Source organism: Nasonia vitripennis, chromosome 4, assembly GCF_009193385.2.
Source record: "Nasonia vitripennis strain AsymCx chromosome 4, Nvit_psr_1.1, whole genome shotgun sequence".
In the NCBI taxonomy this organism is placed as follows: Eukaryota; Metazoa; Arthropoda; class Insecta; order Hymenoptera; family Pteromalidae; genus Nasonia; species Nasonia vitripennis.
Genome location: NC_045760.1, coordinates 11,959,579 through 11,982,500, shown reverse-complemented (window position 1 = coordinate 11,982,500; position 22,922 = coordinate 11,959,579). Strand labels below are relative to the sequence as shown.

At 41.6% G+C, this 22,922-nt stretch overlaps 3 protein-coding genes across 4 annotated transcripts in view; 2 read left to right on the top strand and 1 right to left on the bottom strand.

Moving 5' to 3' along the window:
• Positions 1 to 22,922, top strand: part of LOC103316435 (protein vein) — a 278,093-nt gene that overhangs the window by 120,467 nt on the left and 134,704 nt on the right. For both annotated transcript variants that reach the window (XM_031928950.1, XM_031928949.1), the window contains exon 3: positions 1,259 to 1,401. In XM_031928950.1, coding sequence (XP_031784810.1) covers positions 1,259 to 1,401 — 143 coding nt within the window. The remainder of the gene's footprint in view (positions 1 to 1,258; positions 1,402 to 22,922) is intronic.
• On the bottom strand, positions 11,306 to 14,692 carry LOC100679141. Its single transcript, XM_031928955.2, has 4 exons — positions 13,927 to 14,692; positions 13,244 to 13,822; positions 12,912 to 13,154; positions 11,306 to 12,814 (listed from the first exon to the last, which is right to left on the bottom strand). The coding sequence occupies exons 1-4, from the start codon at positions 14,066 to 14,068 to the stop codon at positions 12,666 to 12,668; spliced, it is 1,113 nt and encodes a 370-aa protein (XP_031784815.1). The 5' UTR covers positions 14,069 to 14,692; the 3' UTR covers positions 11,306 to 12,665.
• On the top strand, positions 15,401 to 17,132 carry LOC107981799. Its single transcript, XM_016988451.2, has 2 exons — positions 15,401 to 16,482; positions 16,552 to 17,132. The coding sequence occupies exons 1-2, from the start codon at positions 16,163 to 16,165 to the stop codon at positions 17,033 to 17,035; spliced, it is 804 nt and encodes a 267-aa protein (XP_016843940.2). The 5' UTR covers positions 15,401 to 16,162; the 3' UTR covers positions 17,036 to 17,132.

Sequence of the window (22,922 nt, the reverse complement as noted above, 5' to 3'; positions counted from 1 at the left end):
AGAATAGCTCTGGAACTCATTTCTCATTTTCGAGGAATAATTCCTTCTTCTACTGAAAAAACAAGAGCGTGATGCTGGCTGTTCAAAATAATTTGTAGATTGCGTTTCGCTGCTTTGAATTTCATTGTCTTCGTTATCTATATCTATGTAGGAGAAATTTGACAATTACAGTCTCGCGCATTGTTCTCGGCTCGGCCCGAGTCATCCCGAAAGCTTTTTACATTTTTCCCCTCTTTTGGAGCACTCAGAAGTATAAAATATAAAATCGCAGACATCTGAATGGCACAATATAAGAAGACGTTTTTAATTCCCCTGGCGTATGACAAGTGAAAGCAAAGTGCAAAGGCATTAACGTGCAAAAAAGGAGTTTGACTTCCGACGCGGAGTCGCGGAGAGAAGCGAATAAAATGAAACAGAGCGAGAGAGGGGGTGGAGAGGGTGGGAGGGGGTGCAAGAGAGAAAAAGAAGGAGTAAAATCGCAGAAGAAACTCGAAGTTTCCGGGCGCTCGCTTTCTCGTCTCTTGTAAAAATCAGAGAGGCTCTTGAAGGTAATTATTCGCGAGGGCGACGGAGAGGGGAGGCGAAATAGCCGAGTTTAATAGAGGGCTGCATGATTAAAGACTGGGACCCATCGGCTAGGCTCTTACGCCAAGCCGAAGTGAAACGCCGCGTGCGCGAGGAAGGGTGCGGGCGAACGGGAAAACGTTCCAGGCGCCGTGTCCTCCTCGAGCTCACCACCTGTGTATGTATATATCTATAGGTACTTGTACGCGTAGACGGTATATGGGATAACCTGAAAGAGAAGATATGTAAATGAAATGAAATCCTTGTTAAAGCCCTTGGAGAGAGAGAGAGAGGGGGGGGATACGCAGCACGGCGAGAGTAGCTCCGAGAAGTGCACGCGTATATATAGGTATACGCAAGCCCGGGTATAGGAGCATAGTTTCTATTTATTTTCTTTGAACTCTCTTCTGGGCTTCGCCTCGAGTACAGCGCGCTCGGGGCAGAGAGCTTGCTCAGATCGCCTCTCTACGCGCTGCAGTTAAGGCACGAACTGCTCGATGATGATTTCTAATGGGACTCGCGTATAAGCGCCTTTGAAATTGGAGTTTCGTTTATTCGGACCGTTATTTGTCCGATTATATTCGCAGCTTATTATATGTGGCCAATGAGTTTTTATTAGCTAATTATGGGTGAACATTCGGTTAGATGCCAATATTAGAGCAACGTACACATCCTTTCTTTTTCTATATTCCAGGCGGAGATCAAAAGTAGTGATATCGTCTGCACGACCGGAAGACAGCGGCAGATACGAATGTGTGGCTGAAAGCACTTCCGGTCATAGGACTTCACTCGCAGCCCAGCTTCTAGTCGTTCATGATACGAGAATTCCGGAAACCAGTGAGTATACTCATTTTTTGTCATTTCGCGTACATTTAGTTCTTAGTACCATATTATATTATTTACTTATTGCTATACCTATTGACGTTTCTCGAAACTAACGGTTCTGTTTACTCTACGCGCGGGAAAGAACAGACATGCTTGAACCATCGGACTGTTTGATCGCTGATAAGCGAAGATAGATGGCGCATCGGTACTTTTTCGCTTCCCTTGTCAATATGAGACGAGCACACTACGAGTCTACTGTAGCAGTACTGTACTCTGTCCAACCTATCGTCTGACGTCACAGAACATTTCAGTTGCTTCATAGAGTCGCTGACGCTATTATAGACCAACGCGTTGATGGAATACGACTTGATGGAAAAAATCGTCGGAAAATTACAAAAAAATATCGAAAACTCCAATTCTCTAACGAAACAATAACTCGCACTGGCCGGCGCAAAATCCATTTCTCCGTTTTGCTAGGAAAAATACGCCACGCGAATAAAAGTGTCTCAACGTTTTTTTCCACGCAAACGAATCGATAAAGCAGAGGGAAAAAAAAAGAATAATCGTCCGCAGAGAAAATCTGCATCGCGTCGAGCGAGGCCGACGCCTTTCGCGCCTGCGGACGTATTCAATCGTCAATATTTACGAGAGCCACCTAGCTGACCTATATATACATGTACATATGGAATAGGGGGGGGGGGAGCGAAACGACGCTGATGTCAACTGTTATAATGCAGAACGCTGGCTCTAGAGCCGACAAAAAACGCGCGCGGGAATGCGCGTTCGAGTAATTGAAAAACAAAATTTCACGCCCAGCGCAATAAGCGAAGCTCCCCGTTCTCGGCCGGACTGACACGTGTTTGTGTCGCTGGCCACGCGGGCAACGGATGTAACCAGTATCGCGTAGCGCGCGGCGCTATACGCGACTCTCGTAAAGCTATCTCTCACTCACGCAGCCGAGGCGAGCTTGTCAACGCCCGTATAGATACGTATGCGCGAGGGCACGCGAATTTCCAAAGCTCGTTAAATCATTGAAAGCTCCCCAACGCTCCGAATGCGCGAAACAGTGCGCGTCGATTCGTTTTGTCGAGCTGGGAGGAAACAAAAAAAAAACAGCGCGAGTTTGCGGCAGCAGAAGCACCGCTGGAACAATGGGCCAAGGCACAGGCGAAAAAACGACGCCGGCGCTTGACCGCTAAAAGTGCAAAATCACTAACTCTCTTTCCCGAACGATATTTCCGAGCTTACGTACGAGATCAGAACTATAGCCAATTTCCCGCCGAGAATACAATTTATTTCCCTTCCGAGCTCCACTCGTCTCATTCTGTCTGCTCCAGCTCGTTTTTCTCTCGCTCCTATCTTCCGCTGTTGCTGCTCCCCCCCCCCCCCACTTTCCCCTTCCGTGTTGTGTATACCGCGCTGCTGCCTCCGCAGCTTGTCCCCTCTTAATCTCGTAACGTAGAAATTTCGTTTAAAAAATAAAAATTCGAGCTTTAACGCGCTGCCGAATTATATACAGCAAGAATTCCGTATCGATTTCGAGTTAGATGTTTTTGTTTTTCTATATGAATATCGCCTGTTACAATGCCGCTACCCTAAGCGGGTCTTGGGCGTTGTCGTCCAGATCGGATGGGTGGGTGCCTATCACCACTACACAGCGCGTCCTTAGGTTGCGGATAGAGGACAGCCCCTGAGAAAGAGGTTAGCTGCGAATAAATTGAATAAGCAGCCGCGGACAGCCGATAGGAACAGGCGTGGGTGTGATGAGCCCACACTGTCGAACGCATTCATCTAGACACACTACGCAAGCACCACAACAACAAAAACACTTCACATTATCTCTTATCTCTCAATCTATCTCTTTCATCACACATTACAAAAATGGGCAAAAATCCTGCTGCCGAGGAGGATGCGGGAGCGATGACAACTGCCCCGAAAGGGGATGTGTAGAATGATTCGTCACCTGGTCTTACGCGGTAACGATGATAGCGAAGGCGCGCTGCCTTGCAGGGGGCGTTAGGATGAGAGAATGAAACCGTAGTGTGTCTGACGACGAGTTGACACTGTCCTCGTCAAAGTCGGAAAGCTCTCATACTTAGTTCTAGAGAGGTATGGGGGTTATCACCTCTAGAACGGTGGACTCACCTGCGATCGGAACAGGATCCGAAGCGCGCGGGTTTAACATAACATCATGGCTCAAAAAACTCAAATCCGAACCAAAAGGAAGCTGATAGGTACAATCTACATTTGGTAGCAATACAGGAATCGCGGTGGCCAGATGGCGGAGTACTAGCATCGGGTAACTTCACGTACCTGTATGGGGCCGGGAGTGGGGGATCTCTAGGCACCGGATTTCTCGTAAGCAAAAGCATCATACATTCGGTTAAAAGTTTCAAATCCGTCAATGATAGGCTCTCGTACATCATTATCGAAGGTGAATGGTATAGATATGTATTTATTGATGTACACTGTCCTACGGAGGACAAAGAAGAAGAAGCTAAGGATCTCTATTACGAAACTTTAGAGCAGGTAATCGACCAGTTCGCGTCTTACGACACAAGAATAGTATTAGGCGATTTCAATGCTAAAATAGGTAGGGAGGAAATGTTTAGGCCTACTATAGGTAAGGAAAGCCTGCACGAAGTCAGCAATGATAACGGTATTAGGGTCATAAATTTCACGGCGGCAAAAGATCTTATAATCAAAACTACGTGTTTTAAGTACAAGAACATACACAAGGCAACGTGGACATCGCCGGACGGGGCCACACAGAACCAAATTGATCATTTCCTCATTGAAAAAAGACGTCATACTAATGTTCTTGACGTAAGGGCTTACAGAGGGGCAGATAGCGACTCGGACCACTTCCTAGTAGTAGCCAAATTAAGAGCTAGACTAGTAGCGAATCAAAATAGTAAGCGAGCAAACAAGGTAGAAAGCTTCGATATTGAGAAACTACGAGATAGAACAGAGCGAATTAGGTACCAGATAGAAATTAATAACAGGTTTCAGGCACTTGAAGAAGCAAACACATCGCCGGAGGGGAATGACGAACCGAATAGCTTATGGGGGGACATCGAAAAAACGGTAAAAGAGGCCGCGAACAAAGTACTGGGTAAAAAGAAAAAGCCAAAGAGCAAACCATGGTTTGACGAAGAGTGCGAACTCTGGTTTGAAAGGCGCAAAAAGGCTAAATTAGATAGCTTACAAAATAGAAGCGATAGGACCGTAGATAAGTATTCTAACGTAAGGAAACAGACGAGCGCGATCTACAGAAATAAGAAGCGGGAGTATCAAAAGAATCTTATTAGGAGAATAGAAACTAACAGTAAGGAAAATAACCCCCGCGAAATGTACAGAGGGATTAACGCCATCAGAAAGGGTTTTAGGAGTAGAGCGCAATTGATGAAGGACGAAAACGGGGACCTCGTAACAAATGACAACGAATTACTGTCGCTGTGGAAAAATTATTTCGATAAATTATTAAACGTGCACGAAAATAGCGAAGAATTAGGGGACGAAATTCACACTGCTGAATCCCACGTGGAGGAACCGAGCTACCAAGAAGTAGAAGCCGCGATTAAAAAACTAAAAAACAACAAAGCCGCGGGAAATGACTCTATACCAGCTGAGTTACTCAAATATGGGGGCGTCGAGCTCACTTTCAAAATCTATAAACTAATATGTGCCATCTGGAAAAATGAAACAATACCCGAAAATTGGAAGGAATCTATCATTATACCGATTTTTAAAAAGGGGGATAAGACAGACTGCAATAACTATAGGGGTATTTCACTTTTAGCAACGTGCTACAAAGTTCTGTCAAACGTAATACAAGCTAGACTCACTCCATTCGCGGAAGATATAGTAGGAGATTATCAGTGCGGATTTCGGCGTAACAGATCGACGAGCGATCAAATGTTTACCATAAGACAGTTGTTAGAGAAAAAGTGGGAATTTTGCGAAACCATACACCAACTATTTATAGATTTTAAAAAAGCGTACGACTCTATTAAGCGAAGCAAAATGTATCAAATTATAGTACTTCTCGGTATACCGAAAAAACTCGTGAGATTAATTCAAATATGTCTGAACGGAAGCACGGGAAAGGTCCGAGTAGGCGGTAATGTGTATCAGAACCCTTCATGATACGCGATGGTTTAAAACAAGGGGATGGGCTCTCTACGGTGCTGTTCAACTTAACGTTAGAGTATGCCGTTAGAAAAATGCAGGTTAGCCAGCTAGGCGCAACGCTTAATGGAACAACGCAGATACTAGGCTACGCAGATGATTTGGATATATTGGGGGATTGTAGGGAAACGGTAGCAAGAAACGCGGAAATCCTCATAAAAGCGGTGGAGTATACAGGGTTAGAAGTGAGTGAATCAAAAACAAAGTACATGATTGTGGATAAGCTAGGCATCTGCAGAGGGGAGGAAGATCTCAGAGTTGGGAATTTTACTTTTGAAAAGCTTAGCGAATTCAGGTATCTGGGTACGACCATAAATGATAGAAACGAGATTAATGTCGAAATAAATAAGAGACTCCATTCGGGTAATGCTTGCTTCTACGCCGTGAGTAATTTACTTAAGTCGAGGCTGTTGTCTAAAAACGTTAAAATAAGAATATACAGAACAATAATACTGCCGGTGGTTCTGTACGGGTGCGAAACGTGGGCTCTCACTAAGCAGGCGGACAACCGTTTTAGGGTATTTGAAAATAAAGTCTTGCGAAGAATATACGGGCCGAAGAAAGATGAGGAAACCGGGGAATGGAGGAGACTACACAATGATGAGTTACACAATCTGTACGCGTCACCAAATATTAACAGAATAATAAAATCGCGCAGATTGGGATGGGCAGGGCACGTAGCGAGAATGGGAGACGACCGTACGGCAGCGCATGTCATGAAGGGCAGGCCGATGGTAGCGCGACCTTTAGGTAGACCTAGACGTAGATGGGAGGACAACGTAAAAGCGGATCTAGTAGAAATAGGACGGGTGGGTGTCGATCGGAGAGGTGCATCTTGGGTGGGGTTGACACAAGATAGGGCAGCGTGGAAGGCTTGCGTAGATGAGGCGATGAACTTTCGAGTTCCAAATACCACGTAAAAAAAAAATATGAATATCGCGGCTATACATCTGCCAATAATTCAAACCGCGCTATTTCATGCATTGATGCGTCAGAGTCAAAATTTATTGCCTTCATTCATGTCTGTCTAAAATCTTCCATTACCGCTAAAATAGTCGAGTGACAGCTCATACCGCGAGGGAAATTGTCACTCATATATTGTTAACTACACCCGTCGTATTATTTATCACTGTAATGTCTATTTCACAAAATTCCAAGTACATACATCGACGCTCAGTCATACGTAGTTTATAGCCATCCTAATCCCTTAAGCATCCAAATAATAGCGCAAGTTAAGCGCGTCGGCGAAATAACGGCAGCGGGGAAAGTCGGGGTCGTAATTTTCAGGAGCGCGTCGCGCACACCTCCGGAGAGAAAAGCACTTGCGGTTGTTCCACCGACGGCCGGGTCCGGGCGCGGTACAAAGGCCGGCAATTAGAAACCCGATGACAGCACGTCCGCGGCGGGTTTCGGATGGCCCTGACGCGCCCGATATAATGACGCGTCAGCACACACAATCCCGGCCACGGTTGGCGCGAACATCCATTGGTGAGTGTGTGTGTGTCTGGCTCGTCGGCATCGAGTGGCATGATAGACCCTCTACGCGAGCTGAGGTTATTAAAGGCTAGCGGTATACGTATACACGCAATGTCGGCCTCCGCTGTTTTTAACTGTTTTTCCTTATATTTTCGAGACGCCTGCGTGCATATATTATATGTACTGCTATTACTGCTCGACGACGGCTTACGATGGCGGATTGAAATCGGAGCTGGCGGGGCTTTGTTGAGAACGAATGCGCGACACGGGATACTCGAGATGCATTTTCTAACGCGCTTTTTGCCGCTCGAAAAACGGGAACAAGAACTGAAAGAGCACTAATTAGGACACACGGCGATACACGCCCGCACAGGGTTAATACGGAAAGGACATGATATTTATACAAGCGCGGGCGTCGGCAAAATTGAATCAATTTTTGCCGGTTTAATTAGCGAATTATAATTATATTATATATTCAGTAGGGCATGATGAGCCCCGGCAAATTAGCATTTTAATTAACTGCTGCCGCGTGCGTGTCGGTGCGGAATCGAGCGGACCGGCCGTGCGTTTATTAGTCCCGTGAAAAGCAAAGAAAATATTTCCGGCTGAAACAGTGTCTGATGCCGGTCGGAGTAACGCGAAAATTTGCATAAATAAAAATCCCCGCCAGCTTAGACGTCTTCATTTGTCTTGAGAGGGACTCGCTTTGTCGCTGCGCAGAGAAACTCTCACGTGCGCAAGTGCAGCGCCTGATGCAGTACGTGTGTTCTCTCTCTTTCCCGAGTCTCGAGTCGTAATAACAGCGTCGCTTCGTGCCCAAGTTACACTGGGAAATGCTCGAGCGGTCACGCACCTGTGACAAAAGGACGGAGATGGAGAGAGCAAGAGAAAAAAGAGAAAAGCTCCGCAGCAGCGCGACTGTGTAAGTATAACCTCGAACTCGCCACTTTTTTCACGGCTCTGCCCACTCAGACGTTTTCACGAGAGGCGAATGTGCGACTCTGCTACTACCGCGAGGACTGAATTTTCTCTGCGGGTTTCAGGGCAGCTGCATATAGAAAAATTCGTATACATCGCGCGATCGATAGTCCGCGTCAACGAGAATGCAGCCTCGCGCCTATATCGTTCTCGACGATCGGTAATGTCGTCGTCGTGGTCGGGTGACAGCTGTAAATTTAGTGCTCGCCGATGACAATCAATCTCATCAGCGGCCGTAATGCGTTCCTAGCTCTGAATTATATCGTATCGGTTATGGCGAGGCGACGATGGTCCGCAAGGATGTATGGCTTGCCCGGCCCCCTGGGGGGACCAGCGTGGCCGCGAATTCGCGATCCTGTACACACGAGCATTCATCCCTGCGAGTAGAAGCAGCGGCGGCCATTGTTGGCTCAGCTAGCCGTACGATATCGTGTGTTTATGGGATCAAATGAGTGCACGTGTGCAGTGTATATCGCGGGATTCTCCCGGCCCGTTGGCGGCGGCGGCGGAATATTTCCGGCGCAGACCGAGAATGTTTACGCGCAAGGCGAGGAGATCCGCGGGGGCGCATTGTGTGCACCGAGCTCTGATGGAATTTAGCCGGATGCTGTGTACCAGCGCATTTTTTATTCATCTCCGAAGTGCATGTATTAGCAATAGCGCCGCGCATCGGATTCCCGTGTATACCGCCCTAATGAAATATTCGTGCGCGCGCACGATATAACGGCTTACTCTGCGCGCATATTACGTATACTCGCATAGCGTCGCCGGTATAAGAGTCGTGCTGGGAATGTATAAATTCAAAGCACGAATCGTAGAACATCGGGGTATAAAAGAACCAACGTCAACAATGCACCGGCGGAGCTATTATATAGCCGAAGGTATACACGTGTTTACATGCGGTGGGCTTTTGATGCTAACCATAACGAGAGCGATCGATTTTCTCAGGAGACCATCATCAGATATTACACTGAGAAAAATTTGATAGTAGAAATTACTATTTGGGATAGTAATTTTTCCTGCTTTTCATAATAAATTGGTAACAGACTTTTAAGATATTAGATTTTACTATCCAAAGATAGTAATTTTTTATGAAATCGAATTTTTAAAAATTTAATTTCAATTTCGCTTAGTTCTATATTTTACACCTCTTAGGTACTTCGCGCTGTTATTACTTTATTATTTTTATTGATTATTATTATGATGTTTGGAAGAAAGAGATTAATTTTTTTTTTTTGCGGCGACGGGAATCGGAATCTGGAGCTCCGGCATGAGAGTCGAGTGCGCTGACCATTTAACTAAACAGATCTGTTACGTACAAAATTTCAGATCTAGCTCATGTATTAATTGGCGTACTAAAGTTAATAAAAATTAACAACGATTAATAAATAATAAAGTTAAATCAATAGACACAGAAACTCATTATAATAAAATAAACGTAAAATGTCAACTAAAATACTGATTACCGCAGAAAAAAAAAATTAAATTCGAACCTTACCGACTGAGAATATTATAATTTTTCCCACATTTTATAGTACATTTTACCATCTTAGGTAGTAAAAATTAAGAAATTAAGTTTTTTGAAAGCCGTAACAATTTTTACTATCTGAGATAGTAAAAATTAATATCTTTTACAGTGAATTTTACTATAAAAGATAGTAAAAATTACTACCTTCCGAGTCTGTTACCAAATTATCATCCGAGATAGTAATTTTTACTGTCAAATTTTTCTCAGTGTATGAGAGTAATGAGCTGCTATTTGTAAAGAGGGTGCGCTAACAAGTAGCGCATTTTTCGATGATTTGACTTCGCTTACACTTTGATCAGCGCGATAAAGTATTCATACTTCTTCCACGAAAATATTAAGTGAGCGGGAATCTAGAATTCAAACTTAAACCACCCCCGCCGTTTCTACATCTTTCCCTGAGCGCCGCCAGAGCAATCTAGCGTATAGCTCCATTAGATCACCGGAGACCAGATAGCGCTTTCGCAGTGACGGGTAGCTCAAGGGATTTAAACTTCAACATGCGGATACAAGGCAATTGCTGAGGCTACAGTAGAGAGGTGTCGTTTTGCTTTTAATGACGGAGTTGTGCAACCATGATCGCCAGATTAACAATCTGGAACCTGACAACACCGTCATAATGTTTAAGCGCCTGAACATATACTTGGTTCGACGCTCACGGTACAAGGCTGTACCGCTGTACCAGCGCATCGCCGCAAGATTCGCATTTTTATGTAGGGTCTGGTAGGTGCTGCCCTCTTGCATGAGCACCCCTCAGTTATTACCACGTTATACAGGGTGGGCCATTTTAATCAAACCAGTCTAATAACTCCTAAATTAAGCCATGAACAGAAAAATTGTTCAGATGAAAGTTGTCCAGTATCAAGGGGGACATCTTTTTGTGCAATTAGTTTTGACCTTGGAACTCAAATTTCAAGGTCATTTGAAGGTCAATTTTTTTTTAAATAGGAACCCCTATTTTTGATAGCAGATTCGGAAAGAACAGGAAATTTTACGTCCGAAACGTCCGAAAGTCAACATCCTCTAAAAGCTCTGGCAGTCGATCTCTGAGCAATGCCAAATAGCCATTCTGGTTAACATTTTGACCGAAAAAATATGGCCCAATCAGGTAACCATTAATGATCCCACACCACACCATTAAACTCCATCGGTTTTGATGGTCAATAGCCCTGTACTAGTGGGGATTTACAGGTGAACAGTAGTGACTATTGTGCCTATTTAATTGACCATCACTGCGAAATATAGCCTCGTCAAAAAACATAACAAATCTGAAAAAATCTGGATCATTCTGTAAAACTCCTAAAGCCCACTGGCAAAAGTTAATACGCATTAGAAAATGGCGTAGCCTCAGCTCATGAACTAATCTTATGTGGTAATCGTGATAGTGGAGATTATTGAGAATTCTCAATGCTGTTCTTCGTGGTATACCGATTTCTCTTTCAATTTGTCGACTACTAATTTCGGGATTGAGATGAACAGCTGCTAAGGCGGCTATAACATTAGGATCATTTTCGTTGTATTCGTGGTGTCTGCGTTGACGACGAAGATGTCCATCACGAGCTCTTCGAAGTAATCTGAGTAATGTGTCGTGAGTAGGACGCCTTCTTAGAGGAAAGCGTTCAGCGTAGAGTCGCACCGCGGCTCTGGCATTGTTTTGGGTTTCGCCTAAGATCATTATCATATCAACAATTTCATTGGATTGATAATCGCCCATGTTGAAAATTTTGTTTATAATAAGAAAAACTATTTTATTTACATTCACTCTTTATTGAAATTGAAACTAAACCAAAATAAGAAAGTGACAACAAAAAAAGGAGGAATTATCAAACTGTATAATTTTTAAATCAAATTTGTAACTTCTTATTTTCTTACGTTAAGACATTGTGATTTAAATTGAAGACAGCGTGAGAACAATCGTTACAATTCATATTAGATTAAAGAAATTCAACTTAAAAAAAAACATCTAAACTGGAAGTGATGCACTTTGGCAAATACAATTATTAAAATTTTTTTTTAATATTACAAAAGCAAAATGCTGTTTAATATTTTATCTTAAATAATGTATTTTTTAACATCCTACCTTTATTGTTTAACCATTTTTTACACTTTTGAAACGTTAAACTTTTACTTGACTCTGCTTCGACCGTGAATGAATTGACAACATTGATTTTTAACGTTCCATTTCCCCTCCCATTAAGAACTCAGATATTGAAAATTATCATGTTTACTTCAAAATTTACTTTTGACCACTAAAAATTTGTTAACGAATGTTAAACAAGCATCCTAGTGAGAGGCAAGGGGACTCACAGTAAACAAGCACCCCAGTGAGAGGCAAGGGGACTCACGTTAAAAAAGCACCCCAAAGGGAACATAATCCTAATACGTACACGTCGTTGTTCCTGGGTAGCGCTGAAATTAGGGAATTATTTTGTTTTCAAGGTAAATATTTTCATGGTCATTGTCACATTGGGTTTGAATATTCATCATAAAAGTACATTAACTACGATTATTCTATCAGAAAATGCGATTAAATAGCAATTACAGTATTTCTTAACATTTGACCTTGAAATGACCTTGTGAAGGTCATGAAAAAAATTTTGAAATACCGTTTCGGACGTAAAATTTCCTGTTCTTTCCGAATCTGCTATCAAAAATAGGGGTTCCTATTTTTAAAAAAATTTGACCTTCAAATGACCTTGAAATTTGAGTTCAAGGTCAAAACTAATTGCACAAAAAGATGTCCCCCATGATCCTGGACAACTTATGTGCTACTTTTTTCTTCTACTATGGCTTCTGGCGCATTCGGTACTGCTGCTTCTACATCATGTACAGGAACACTATCACTTGCTCTTTCTTGTGCATACGGTAGGGCTGAAGCTCTGCTGTATGTACGAGCTGGAGCTCGATGGTCGTTCAGCTGGGCTGAGCTGCCTTCTGGTGCTCCTTGGGCATACGGTAGATCCCAGTTTCTACTGGGCACGTATGCTGGTGGATTATATCCTCCTGCTCCTTGTACAGTAGAACGTGTGACTGAAAAGCTACTAACTTCTGGTGCTCGTTGCTCAAAATTTTGTACTGATGGGATACTATTGAAATATTGTGGGTATCATGGTCGATCTTCCACATATGGCACCGGCAACAAGAAAGGATGCTGCTGTGACTGATAATATTTCATCATGTCCCAGTAGCGTTGACCTGGTATGTGTTGTTGCATGGATTGGTTTTGATTATAACCAAATAATGGAGGACCATATCCTAAAAATTAATAGAAATTTTATTTCACTCTATGATGTCATAAAGTAAATATTTGTTAAAAAGTAAATGGAACTTCAACTATTTTGTCGACAAATACCTTGCTGGTTAATTCCATACTCAAATGGTGGAACATCCTTTTCCTGCTTTATTGTGCCACATCGATTAGGTTCAGAGTAATTTTCTTTGTCAGTCATAAAACAGGGATTAGGTTGAAAATCTGGTTCCCTCTTAATCGTACCACAGTTAATGGGTTCAACGTGCTTTTCCTTCTTTATTGCAATATTGTGAATGCCTTGAACATTGATTTTCTTTGTCGTACTATCGCTCATAATTATACAATCTAAAATAATATCATTAGTATTATAATAAAGATCCAGAAGAAACAAAAGTTAATAATAATTAATAATATAATTAAAATATACTCCTTACCATCATCATTATCAGAATCATAAATCTGTCTTCCTCCTTTTGATTTATCTTCATAGGCATATTTGTCTACTATATTATTCACTTCATTACGAAACTTTAAAATACGTTCTCGACTAATCTTTTTAACGTAGCTAGCGAGAGTCTTGAAAAATAAGATATCATCGTCTGACATATCAGAAAGATAATTGTCCAAGACATTTCGAACGTTCTGGCTACTTTCAACCAGAGAATCCCTTCTGGTTTTGTCTATGATCTGCGGATTTCCCTTTTCCATTTCTTGATTCTTCTTTGTACTACAAAATTTTGGCTTCAATGCTTTCTTTGGCTTTGACTTTGCCTTGTAAGCAGGTGCAGTCCCTTGAAAATCGTCCTCAGAAACGTCAAAGTTAGGGTCAAACAATTTGTCTAAATTTGAACGAGGATCAAGATCAGCTGTTGAATCTGACAGAAACTGATAATGTGGCCAGTTAGAAGTATAGGAATCATCAGCACTATCCCCAGATCTGCACATAGATTCTAAGTTTTTTTCATGAAAATATTTGTTTTTCAAAGAAAGCCATTTGTTCTTCAAAGTTTCTTCTGAAATACAAAAGAATATAATGAGCAGCTTCGTTAAAATAATGATGTCGATGCAGTTTATCGTGATTTTTTTTTGACCAGACTAACAAATATTATTAACTTACTCTTATATCGTAGCTTTTCTGCTATACTGTCCCAAATTTTCCCCTTTTGGCGACCGTTTTTGTACTGCGAGTCAGTTTTGTTCCATAAAATGTTGTTTGCTTGTATCTCCGAAATTAGTAATTGTTCTGTCGCATAATCCATAAATAAAAACTTGATAAACACTTGAACAGCGGCCAAAACTTGTAAGTATGCGAATTTCCGGTGTTTTCTGTTCCACAGTTGACGATCAACAGGTCTAGTCAGTGCGATACGTAGTTGAGGTAGGTTATGTTGCCGATGAGTTTCCGCGCACCTGGCACACTCGACTGGCTTGACTCGACTCGCGTCTTGCGGAATCGACGTGCGTGGCGCTGCTCCGATTTTGCGAACTGCTCGTCGCTGCTCCGATTCGGTGAACTGCTCGCTCGTCGCTGCTCAGATACGAGGAACTGCTAATCGCTAACGGTTACTTTCGATAGACCGTCCGCAATAAAGTGTAGTGTCAGAGATTAGAGGAGAGATTGCCGATGCCGTGTTAAAAATGCGTGGCGAATTCGATCATGACGCCACTTGCGGCCTGCGATCGAACTATACGCATCTAGAAAAAGAGCGTAGGGGAAGTATACTCATCCAGCGGCAGTGGAGGAGAAGGGAGAGACGATATATATTCTTAGGTCCACCGCGCCTGACGCGGCGGAGGAAAAGTGACAAACGGCGACTGTCGAATTTGCGCATCCATACCTCGCGGTAGTTCAACCAACACCAAATAACTATTCGGGCATATTATTGGACTAAAAATAATGTTTAAACAACAACATAAGTGTACAAAAATTAGAATCTAAAACTTTTGAAAACTTTAATTTTTTAGAGGGATTATGGTTAAACCGACACAAACAAGTTAAGCTTAAGCTTAAACAAAGCTAAATTAAACTAATAAGCCACCCCATCCTCCCGATAAACATATGCTACTTTCAGTTTTCATATGCCAACGACGATCGTGGCGGCGCGGTCTACGTTGTTGTTTGGTATTCTTATGCACTCGGGTTCGAGTCCAAGTCTCAGCAAATTTTTTTTTTCTACTTGCTGATAAAATATATAGTATACAATAATAACGCAATATGCCATTCTACTTCTGCAATTATATTCCAATTTAGGTATGTATACGGTACAGAGGGGACCTGCAATGTATAACTACCATAATTTATAGTGTTTTATGTAAAAAAAAAATACAATTTTAAATACATTGAAATTATCTTATTAGTACGATAACGTTTTATTAATTACATTGATATTAAAAAAAAAATTATTATATATACTTTTTTTTCATAAACGATTAAGAAGTAAATTATACCTATATTTATTGCAGGCCCACCGTATACTTACCTAAATTGAAATATAATTGCAGAAGCAGAATAGCACCTAGAAGTTGGCACCCGAAATTAATTATCAACAATATGAATGGCATATTGCGTTATTATTGTATACTGTATATTTTATCAGCAAGTAGAAAAAAAAAAAAAGATTTGCTGAGACTCGGACTCGAACCCGAGTGCATAAGAATACCAAGCAACAACGTAGATCGCGCCGCCACAATCATCGTTGATGGAGAAAAACTGAAAGTAGCATATGTTTATCGGGAGGCTGGGGTGGCTTGTTAGTTTAATTTAGCTTTGTTTAAGCTTAAGCTTAACGTGTTTGTGTCGGTTTAACCATAATCCGTCTAAAAAATTAAAGTTTTTAATTATGAGGGTTGATTTCATAAAGACGATCATGGCCACTGACATCAAGGGCTTAGAGTTTAGTCTGTAATAGAGTTTATCGGTGATTGTTTATAAATATATCATTGTTTATGAATCATATTCACCGCGTAAGCCCGAATCCTTGACAGTTACCGCCGCTTATGTAATTTCTCCTCTATGCTCTGCCGCGCCGCGATGTGATTGTGTACTCTCTACTTCCCTCTTCGCCGCTGCTGCTGGTGGGGAAGCTAGTTGCGTACGGCCGCCCCTACTTCTCCTCCGCTGCTTCTAGATGCGTATAGTTCGGAGCGAAAACCGCAGGGCGGCGCTAGCTTACGACTGCATATCGCACGGCACGCTTTCGCCCATGCTCATCGGCGATCTCTCCTCTAATCTCTGTGTGTGTATAGTTGTGTTTATTGGTTGAGAAATTTTCCCCGTACTGGAAATAAATAATTGTAGTCAGTGTCATAATCAACTTGTGAAGAGAAAAAAAATCTCTACGCTTGGCTACACCATGACTGAACCCTGGAGTGTAGAACGGCTATATTTACGGCAGCTTCTACAAAATTCAGAGATTCCTTTGCCAGACATAACCAGGAGAATCAAGCGATTTCAAATCCACGAAATAAACTGTGGAAGGAAATATTTTGGCGAGTATCATCACCTGTTTCCGATATTGAAAATGTATCCAGACAAGTTTAAGGAATACACAAGGATGAAGCCAAGTACCTTTGAGTATTTGTTACTACACATAAAACCGACTCTGACTAAAAATTGGTGCAACCTCCATACGCAACCAATTCTGGAAGAGGAGCGCCTTGTATTAACATTAAGGTTAATTGATTATTTTAATTATATCTACTTAAAGTACGCAGCAAATTAACATTAACATTTTACTTTTAGGTTTCTAGCAACAGGAAGCTCATACACCCATCTGGCTTTTTCATTCAGAATGGGCGTATCCACTGTGTGCACAGTTATTGAAGAAACAATGACTGTCATTTGGAATAAATTACAGCCTATTCATATGCCAATTCCCACTGCATATGATTTTGGAAAAATCGCTGACAGATTCTACAATAAATGGGATTTTCCACACTGCGTTGGAGCTATAGATGGGCGACATATAAGGATCAAAAAGCCAGCAAATTCTGGCTCACTATATTATAATTATAAGAAATTTTTTTCAATTGTACTACAAGCTGCAGTTGATGCAGACTATAGATTTATAACTATTGATGTTGGAGGCTATGGCCATCAGAGCGAAGGTGGAACTTTTAAGGAATCTAAGTTATATAAAGCATTGGCAAAGAAAATACTTAAAATTCCAGAAGAGGATGAGCTGCCCAACAGTAATACCATCTTACCTTATTGTTTCGTTTGCTGATGGAGCGTACCCTCTAATGGAAAATCTTATGAAGCCATTTCCTCAGAGAAATCTTGATAATGTTAAAAAATGTTTCAATAAAAGATTGTCACGGGCACGAGCAGTAGTAGAAAATGCCTTTGGCTATACGTGCCAAAAGTGGCAAATCTTTTATACAACGATTGAAAAGTCTCCGAAAGTTGTGATTTCTATAGTAAAATACACATGTTTACTACAAAACATGTTGATAGATTTGGAGCAGGATAATATTCCTGCTACGTTGACTAGAATATCAGTAGTACCTATACCAACTAATTTCAGGCCAACACAACAAAATAATTTTACGATTGGTCAAGCCAAAGAGGTACGTGAGGGGTTCAGCTGCTACTTTGTTGAAAATCCCTTAAGCTAAATAAGGCAACAAATAAATTTGATGCTGTAAGTATTTTCCTATTATTTTCAATTTTTTTTGCTATTAATTCTCAATTCTGTTACAATGCCGCTACCCTAAACGGGTCTTGGGCGTTGTCGTCCAGATCGGACGGGTGGGTGCCTATCACCACTACACAGCGCATCCTTAGGTTGCGGATAGAGGAACAGCCCCTGAGAAAGAGGTTAGCTGCGAATAAATTGAATAAGCAGCCGCGGACAGCCGATAGGAACAGGCGTGGGTGTGATGAGCCCACACTGTCGAACGCATTCATCTAGAAACACTACGCAAGCACCACAACAACAAAAACACTTCACATTATCTCTTATCTCTCAATCTATCTCTTTCATCACACATTACAAAAATGGGCAAAAATCCTGCTGCCGAGGAGGATGCGGGAGCGATGACAACTGCCCCGAAAGGGGATGTGTAGAATGATTCGTCACCTGGTCTTACGCAGTAACGATGCCAGCAAAGGCGCGCTGCCTTGCAGGGGGGCGTTAGGATGCGAGAATGAAACCGTAGTGTGTCTGACGACGAATTGAAACTGTCCTCGTCAAAGTCGGAAAGCTCTCATACTTAGTTCTAGAGAGGTATGGGGGTTATCACCTCTAGAACGGTGGACTCACCTGCGATCGGAACAGGATCCGAAGCGCGCGGGTTTAACATAACATCATGGCTCAAAAAAATCAAATCCGAACCAAAAGGGACTTAAGGGTCGGAACTTGGAATGTTCGCAGTCTATACAGAGCAGGTGCGTTTAAAGAACTCGTAAAGGAAGCTGATAGGTACAATCTAGATTTGGTAGCAATACAGGAATCGCGGTGGCCAGATGGCGGAGTACTAGCATCGGGTAACTTCACGTACCTGTATGGGGCCGGGAGTGGGGGATCTCTAGGCACCGGATTTCTCGTAAGCAAAAGCATCATATATTCGGTTAAAAGTTACAAATCCGTCAATGATAGGCTCTCGTACATCATTATCGAAGGTGAATGGTATAGATATGTATTTATTGATGTACACTGTCCTACGGAGGACAAAGAAGAAGAAGCTAAGGATCTCTATTACGAAACTTTAGAGCAGGTAATCGACCAGTTCGCGTCTTACGACACAAGAATAGTATTAGGCGATTTCAATGCTAAAATAGGTAGGGAGGAAATGTTTAGGCCTACTATAGGTAAGGAAAGCCTGCACGAAGTCAGCAATGATAACGGTATTAGGGTCATAAATTTCACGGCGGCAAAAGATCTTATAATCAAAACTACGTGTTTTAAGTACAAGAACATACACAAGGCAACGTGGACATTGCCGGACGGGGCCACACAGAACTAAATTGATCATTTCCTCATTGAAAAAAGACGTCATACTAATGTTCTTGACGCAAGGGCTCACAGAGGGGCAGATAGCGACTCGGACCACTTCCTAGTAGTAGCCAAATTAAGAGCTAGACTAGTAGCGAATCAAAATAGTAAGCGAGCAAACAAGGTAGAAAGCTTCGATATTGAGAAACTACGAGATAGAACAGAGCGAATTAGGTACAAGATAGAAATTAATAACAGGTTTCAGGCACTTGAAGAAGCAAACACATCGCCGGAGGGGAATGACGAACCCAATAGCTTATGGGGGGACATCGAAAAAACGGTAAAAGAGGCCGCGAACAAAGTACTGGGTAAAAAGAAAAAGCCAAAGAGCAAACCATGGTTTGACGAAGAGTGCGAACTCTGGTTTGAAAGGCGCAAAAAGGCTAAATTAGCTTACAAAATAGAAGCGATAGGACCGTAGATGAGTATTCTAACGTAAGGAAACAGACGAGCGCGATCTACAGAAATAAGAAGCGGGAGTATCAAAAGAATCTTATTAGGAGAATAGAAACTAACAGTAAGGAAAATAACCCCCGCGAAATGTACAGAGGGATTAACGCCATCAGAAAGGGTTTTAGGAGTAGAGCGCAATTGATGAAGGACGAAAACGGGGACCTCGTAACAAATGACAACGAATTACTGTCGCTGTGGAAAAATTATTTCGATAAATTATTAAACGTGCACGAAAATAGCGAAGAATTAGGGGACGAAATTCGCACTGCTGAACCCCTCGTGGAGGAACCGAGCTACCAAGAAGTAGAGGCCGCGATTAAAAAACTAAAAAACAACAAAGCCGCGGGAAATGACTCTATACCAGCTGAGTTACTCAAATATGGGGGCGTCGAGCTCACTTTCAAAATCTATAAACTAGTATGTGCCATCTGGAAAAATGAAACAATACCCGAAAATTAGAAGGAATCTATCATTATACCGATTTTTAAACAGGGGGATAAGACAGACCGCAATAACTATAGGAGTATTTCACTTTTAGCAACGTGCTACAAAGTTCTGTCAAACGTAATACAAGCTAGACTCACTCCATTCGCGGAAGATATAGTAGGAGATTATCAGTGCGGATTTGGGCGCAACAGATCGACGAGCGATCAAATGTTTACCATAAGACAGTTGTTAGAGAAAAAGTGGGAATTTTGCGAAACCATACACCAACTATTTATAGATTTTAAAAAAGCGTACGACTCTATTAAGCGAAGCAAAATGTATTAAATTCTAGTACTTCTCGGTGTACCGAAAAAACTCGTGAGATTAATTCAAATATGTCTGAACGGAAGCACGGGAAAGGTCCGAGTAGGCGGTAATGTATCAGAACCCTTCATGATACGCGATGGTTTAAAACAAGGGGATGGGCTCTCTAAGGTGCTGTTCAACTTAACGTTAGAGTATGCCATTAGAAAAATGCAGGTTAGCCAGATGGGCGCAACGCTTAATGGAACAACGCAGATATTAGGCGACGCAGATGATTTGGATATACTGGGGGATTATAGGGAAACGGTAGCAAGAAACGCGGAAATCCTCATAAAAGCGGTGGAGTATACAGGGTTAGAAGTGAGTGAATCAAAAACAAAGTACATGATTGTGGATAAGCTAGGCATCTGCAGAGGGGAGGAAGATCTCAGAGTTGGGAATTTTACTTTTGAAAAGGTTAGCGAATTCAGGTATCTGGGTACGACCATAAATGATAGAAACGAGATTAATGTCGAAATAAATAAGAGACTCCATTCGGGTAATGCTTGCTTCTACGCCGTGAGTAATTTACTTAAGTCGAGGCTGTTGTCTAAAAACGTTAAAATAAGAATATACAGAACAATAATACTGCCGGTGGTTCTGTACGGGTGCGAAACGTGGGCTCTCACTAAGCAGGCGGACAACCGTTTTAGGGTATTTGAAAATAAAGTCTTGCGAAGAATATACGGGCCGAAGAAAGATGAGGAAACCGGGGAATGGAGGAGACTACACAATGATGAGTTACACAATCTGTACGCGTCACCAAATATTAACAGAATAATAAAATCGCGCAGATTGGGATGGGCAGGGCACGTAGCGAGAATGGGAGACGACCGTACGGCAGCGCGTGTCATGAAGGGCAGGCCGATGGTAACGCGACCTCTAGGTAGACCTAGACGTAGATGGGAGGACAACGTAAAAGCGGATCTAGTAGAAATAGGACGGGTGGGTGTCGATCGGAGAGGTGCATCTTGGGTGGGGTTGACACAAGATAGGGCAGCGTGGAAGGCTTGCGTAGATGAGGCGATGAACTTTCGAGTTCCAAATGCCATGTAAAAAAAAAAAAAAAATTAATTCTCAATTTCTAATAACATTTTCAGTTTTATCATCAGTTGTCAAGAGGAGACAGACTGAGAGGGCTAAAGGAAGCCTGGAAGAGTCAGAATATTGATGCTATTGTCCACGATTGATTTCTATGAAAATTTGTAGGCTAGTGATTTTTTAATTGTTTGCTACTAATGTGAGTGAAAAGACATGAAATAAGAAATGAGTTATTTATATCTTATTCAAATATTAATAATTATTTTGAACTTTACATACGAGCTTGTACCTGTCGATGATGGCTGCCTCGAACCCTTGGGCTTCGTCGATGTTGACGTTCGACCAGAATATGTCCTCGAACACGAGTACGCTCCTCGTGGAGGGATCCGTTCATGGCGACTCGCTCGATCTTCGGGAGCTCTCCCCAGTCGGTCCAGAAGAGAACCTTGCCAATGTCCAAGTGATGAACCACTCCCTAGAAATTGTGTTTTGAAAGCATTATTTTAACATTTTTTTTTTAACATACAATATCTAAAAGATGGTTTATTGCTTGGTCATCCAACTCGATATGCTACCCTTTCTTATATGTTGAAACAAAATTTTGTCAGTTCGGATACTGTGCTGTAGCCAGAAGGCCTACTTCTTGAAGAAAATATCGCGACACGGGTCCATAATAAGACAAAAAGAGACTTTTCAGCCACAGCACAGTAAGTTAACTAAGCAAAATATGTTTCAACACATCCCAAAGGGTAGAATATCCAGTACAATGTCCAAGTGATGAACCATTTTTTCACATATTGTTTTTCAAAAGCACTATTTTAACGTTTTTTTGTTAAAAAATACTCCAATCTCAAATGCCTCTCATTGCTTATTATTGCATCTGTAAATATCACAGATTTATTATTAAAATATGAAATTTGTTCTTCATGACTAAACTTTTGAGTTTTTGTAGTGCAATCTTCTATTGGGTTACGTACCTGCACATTCTGGATTGCATTGTACCAGCAGTCTACGTCGTCTTTGAAGCTTTCTCATGTTTGATTGAAGCAATATAGGTCCAAATATGTGACTGAAAAATACATTTTAGTTAGAAGTGTAAAAAATGACATTTATAATATCTGAGTATGATTACTAGTACCATTTAAACGAATTTATAACTCCAGCAGATCTCTCGGATACTCTTGATATCAAGGAAGAACTGTCTGTATTTTGCACTGGATTTGGTACTTGATTATTCTCTTTGGCTAGTTCTCTGAGTTTGACTTGTGACAACTTCATAACTTCGTATAATATTGCAAAAGCTGACAAGCCTAAACACGTGGAAAGCAGACCCCATGTTGTCGCTATAGTGTATCCATAGAATAAAAAATGTTGAAGTTCAGTGTCAAACCAATAAGCCATATGCATCTGCAAAGAAAATTATACACATCCTTTAGCCAACAATATACAATATAATAATAAAAACTCAATTGATTGAATTTTTTCAATACAAAAAGTAAAAGGTATCGTTTCCAATCTTTAAGAGGTTATACAAAAGCTGTTACCTCTGGAATGACTACAGCTAACAATGATAATAAAAACATTTAATGAAGAATAATGAACCGATAACAGTATGTACACAAGTGGGTTATTAAATACTCAATCAAAATAGACCTAACTGAACCAGAAAAATCATAAGTCTGAAGATACTTACGTTGACTAAATTTGTCTACTACGCGAGTAGTGCATAGAAACTGCACTATTTCCAGCAGTAAATGCAAAGCGCAGTCTTTTTATCTTCTCATGATACAATATGTACAAGTCTCGGTGTTGCTCTGTACCCACATCAAATCAT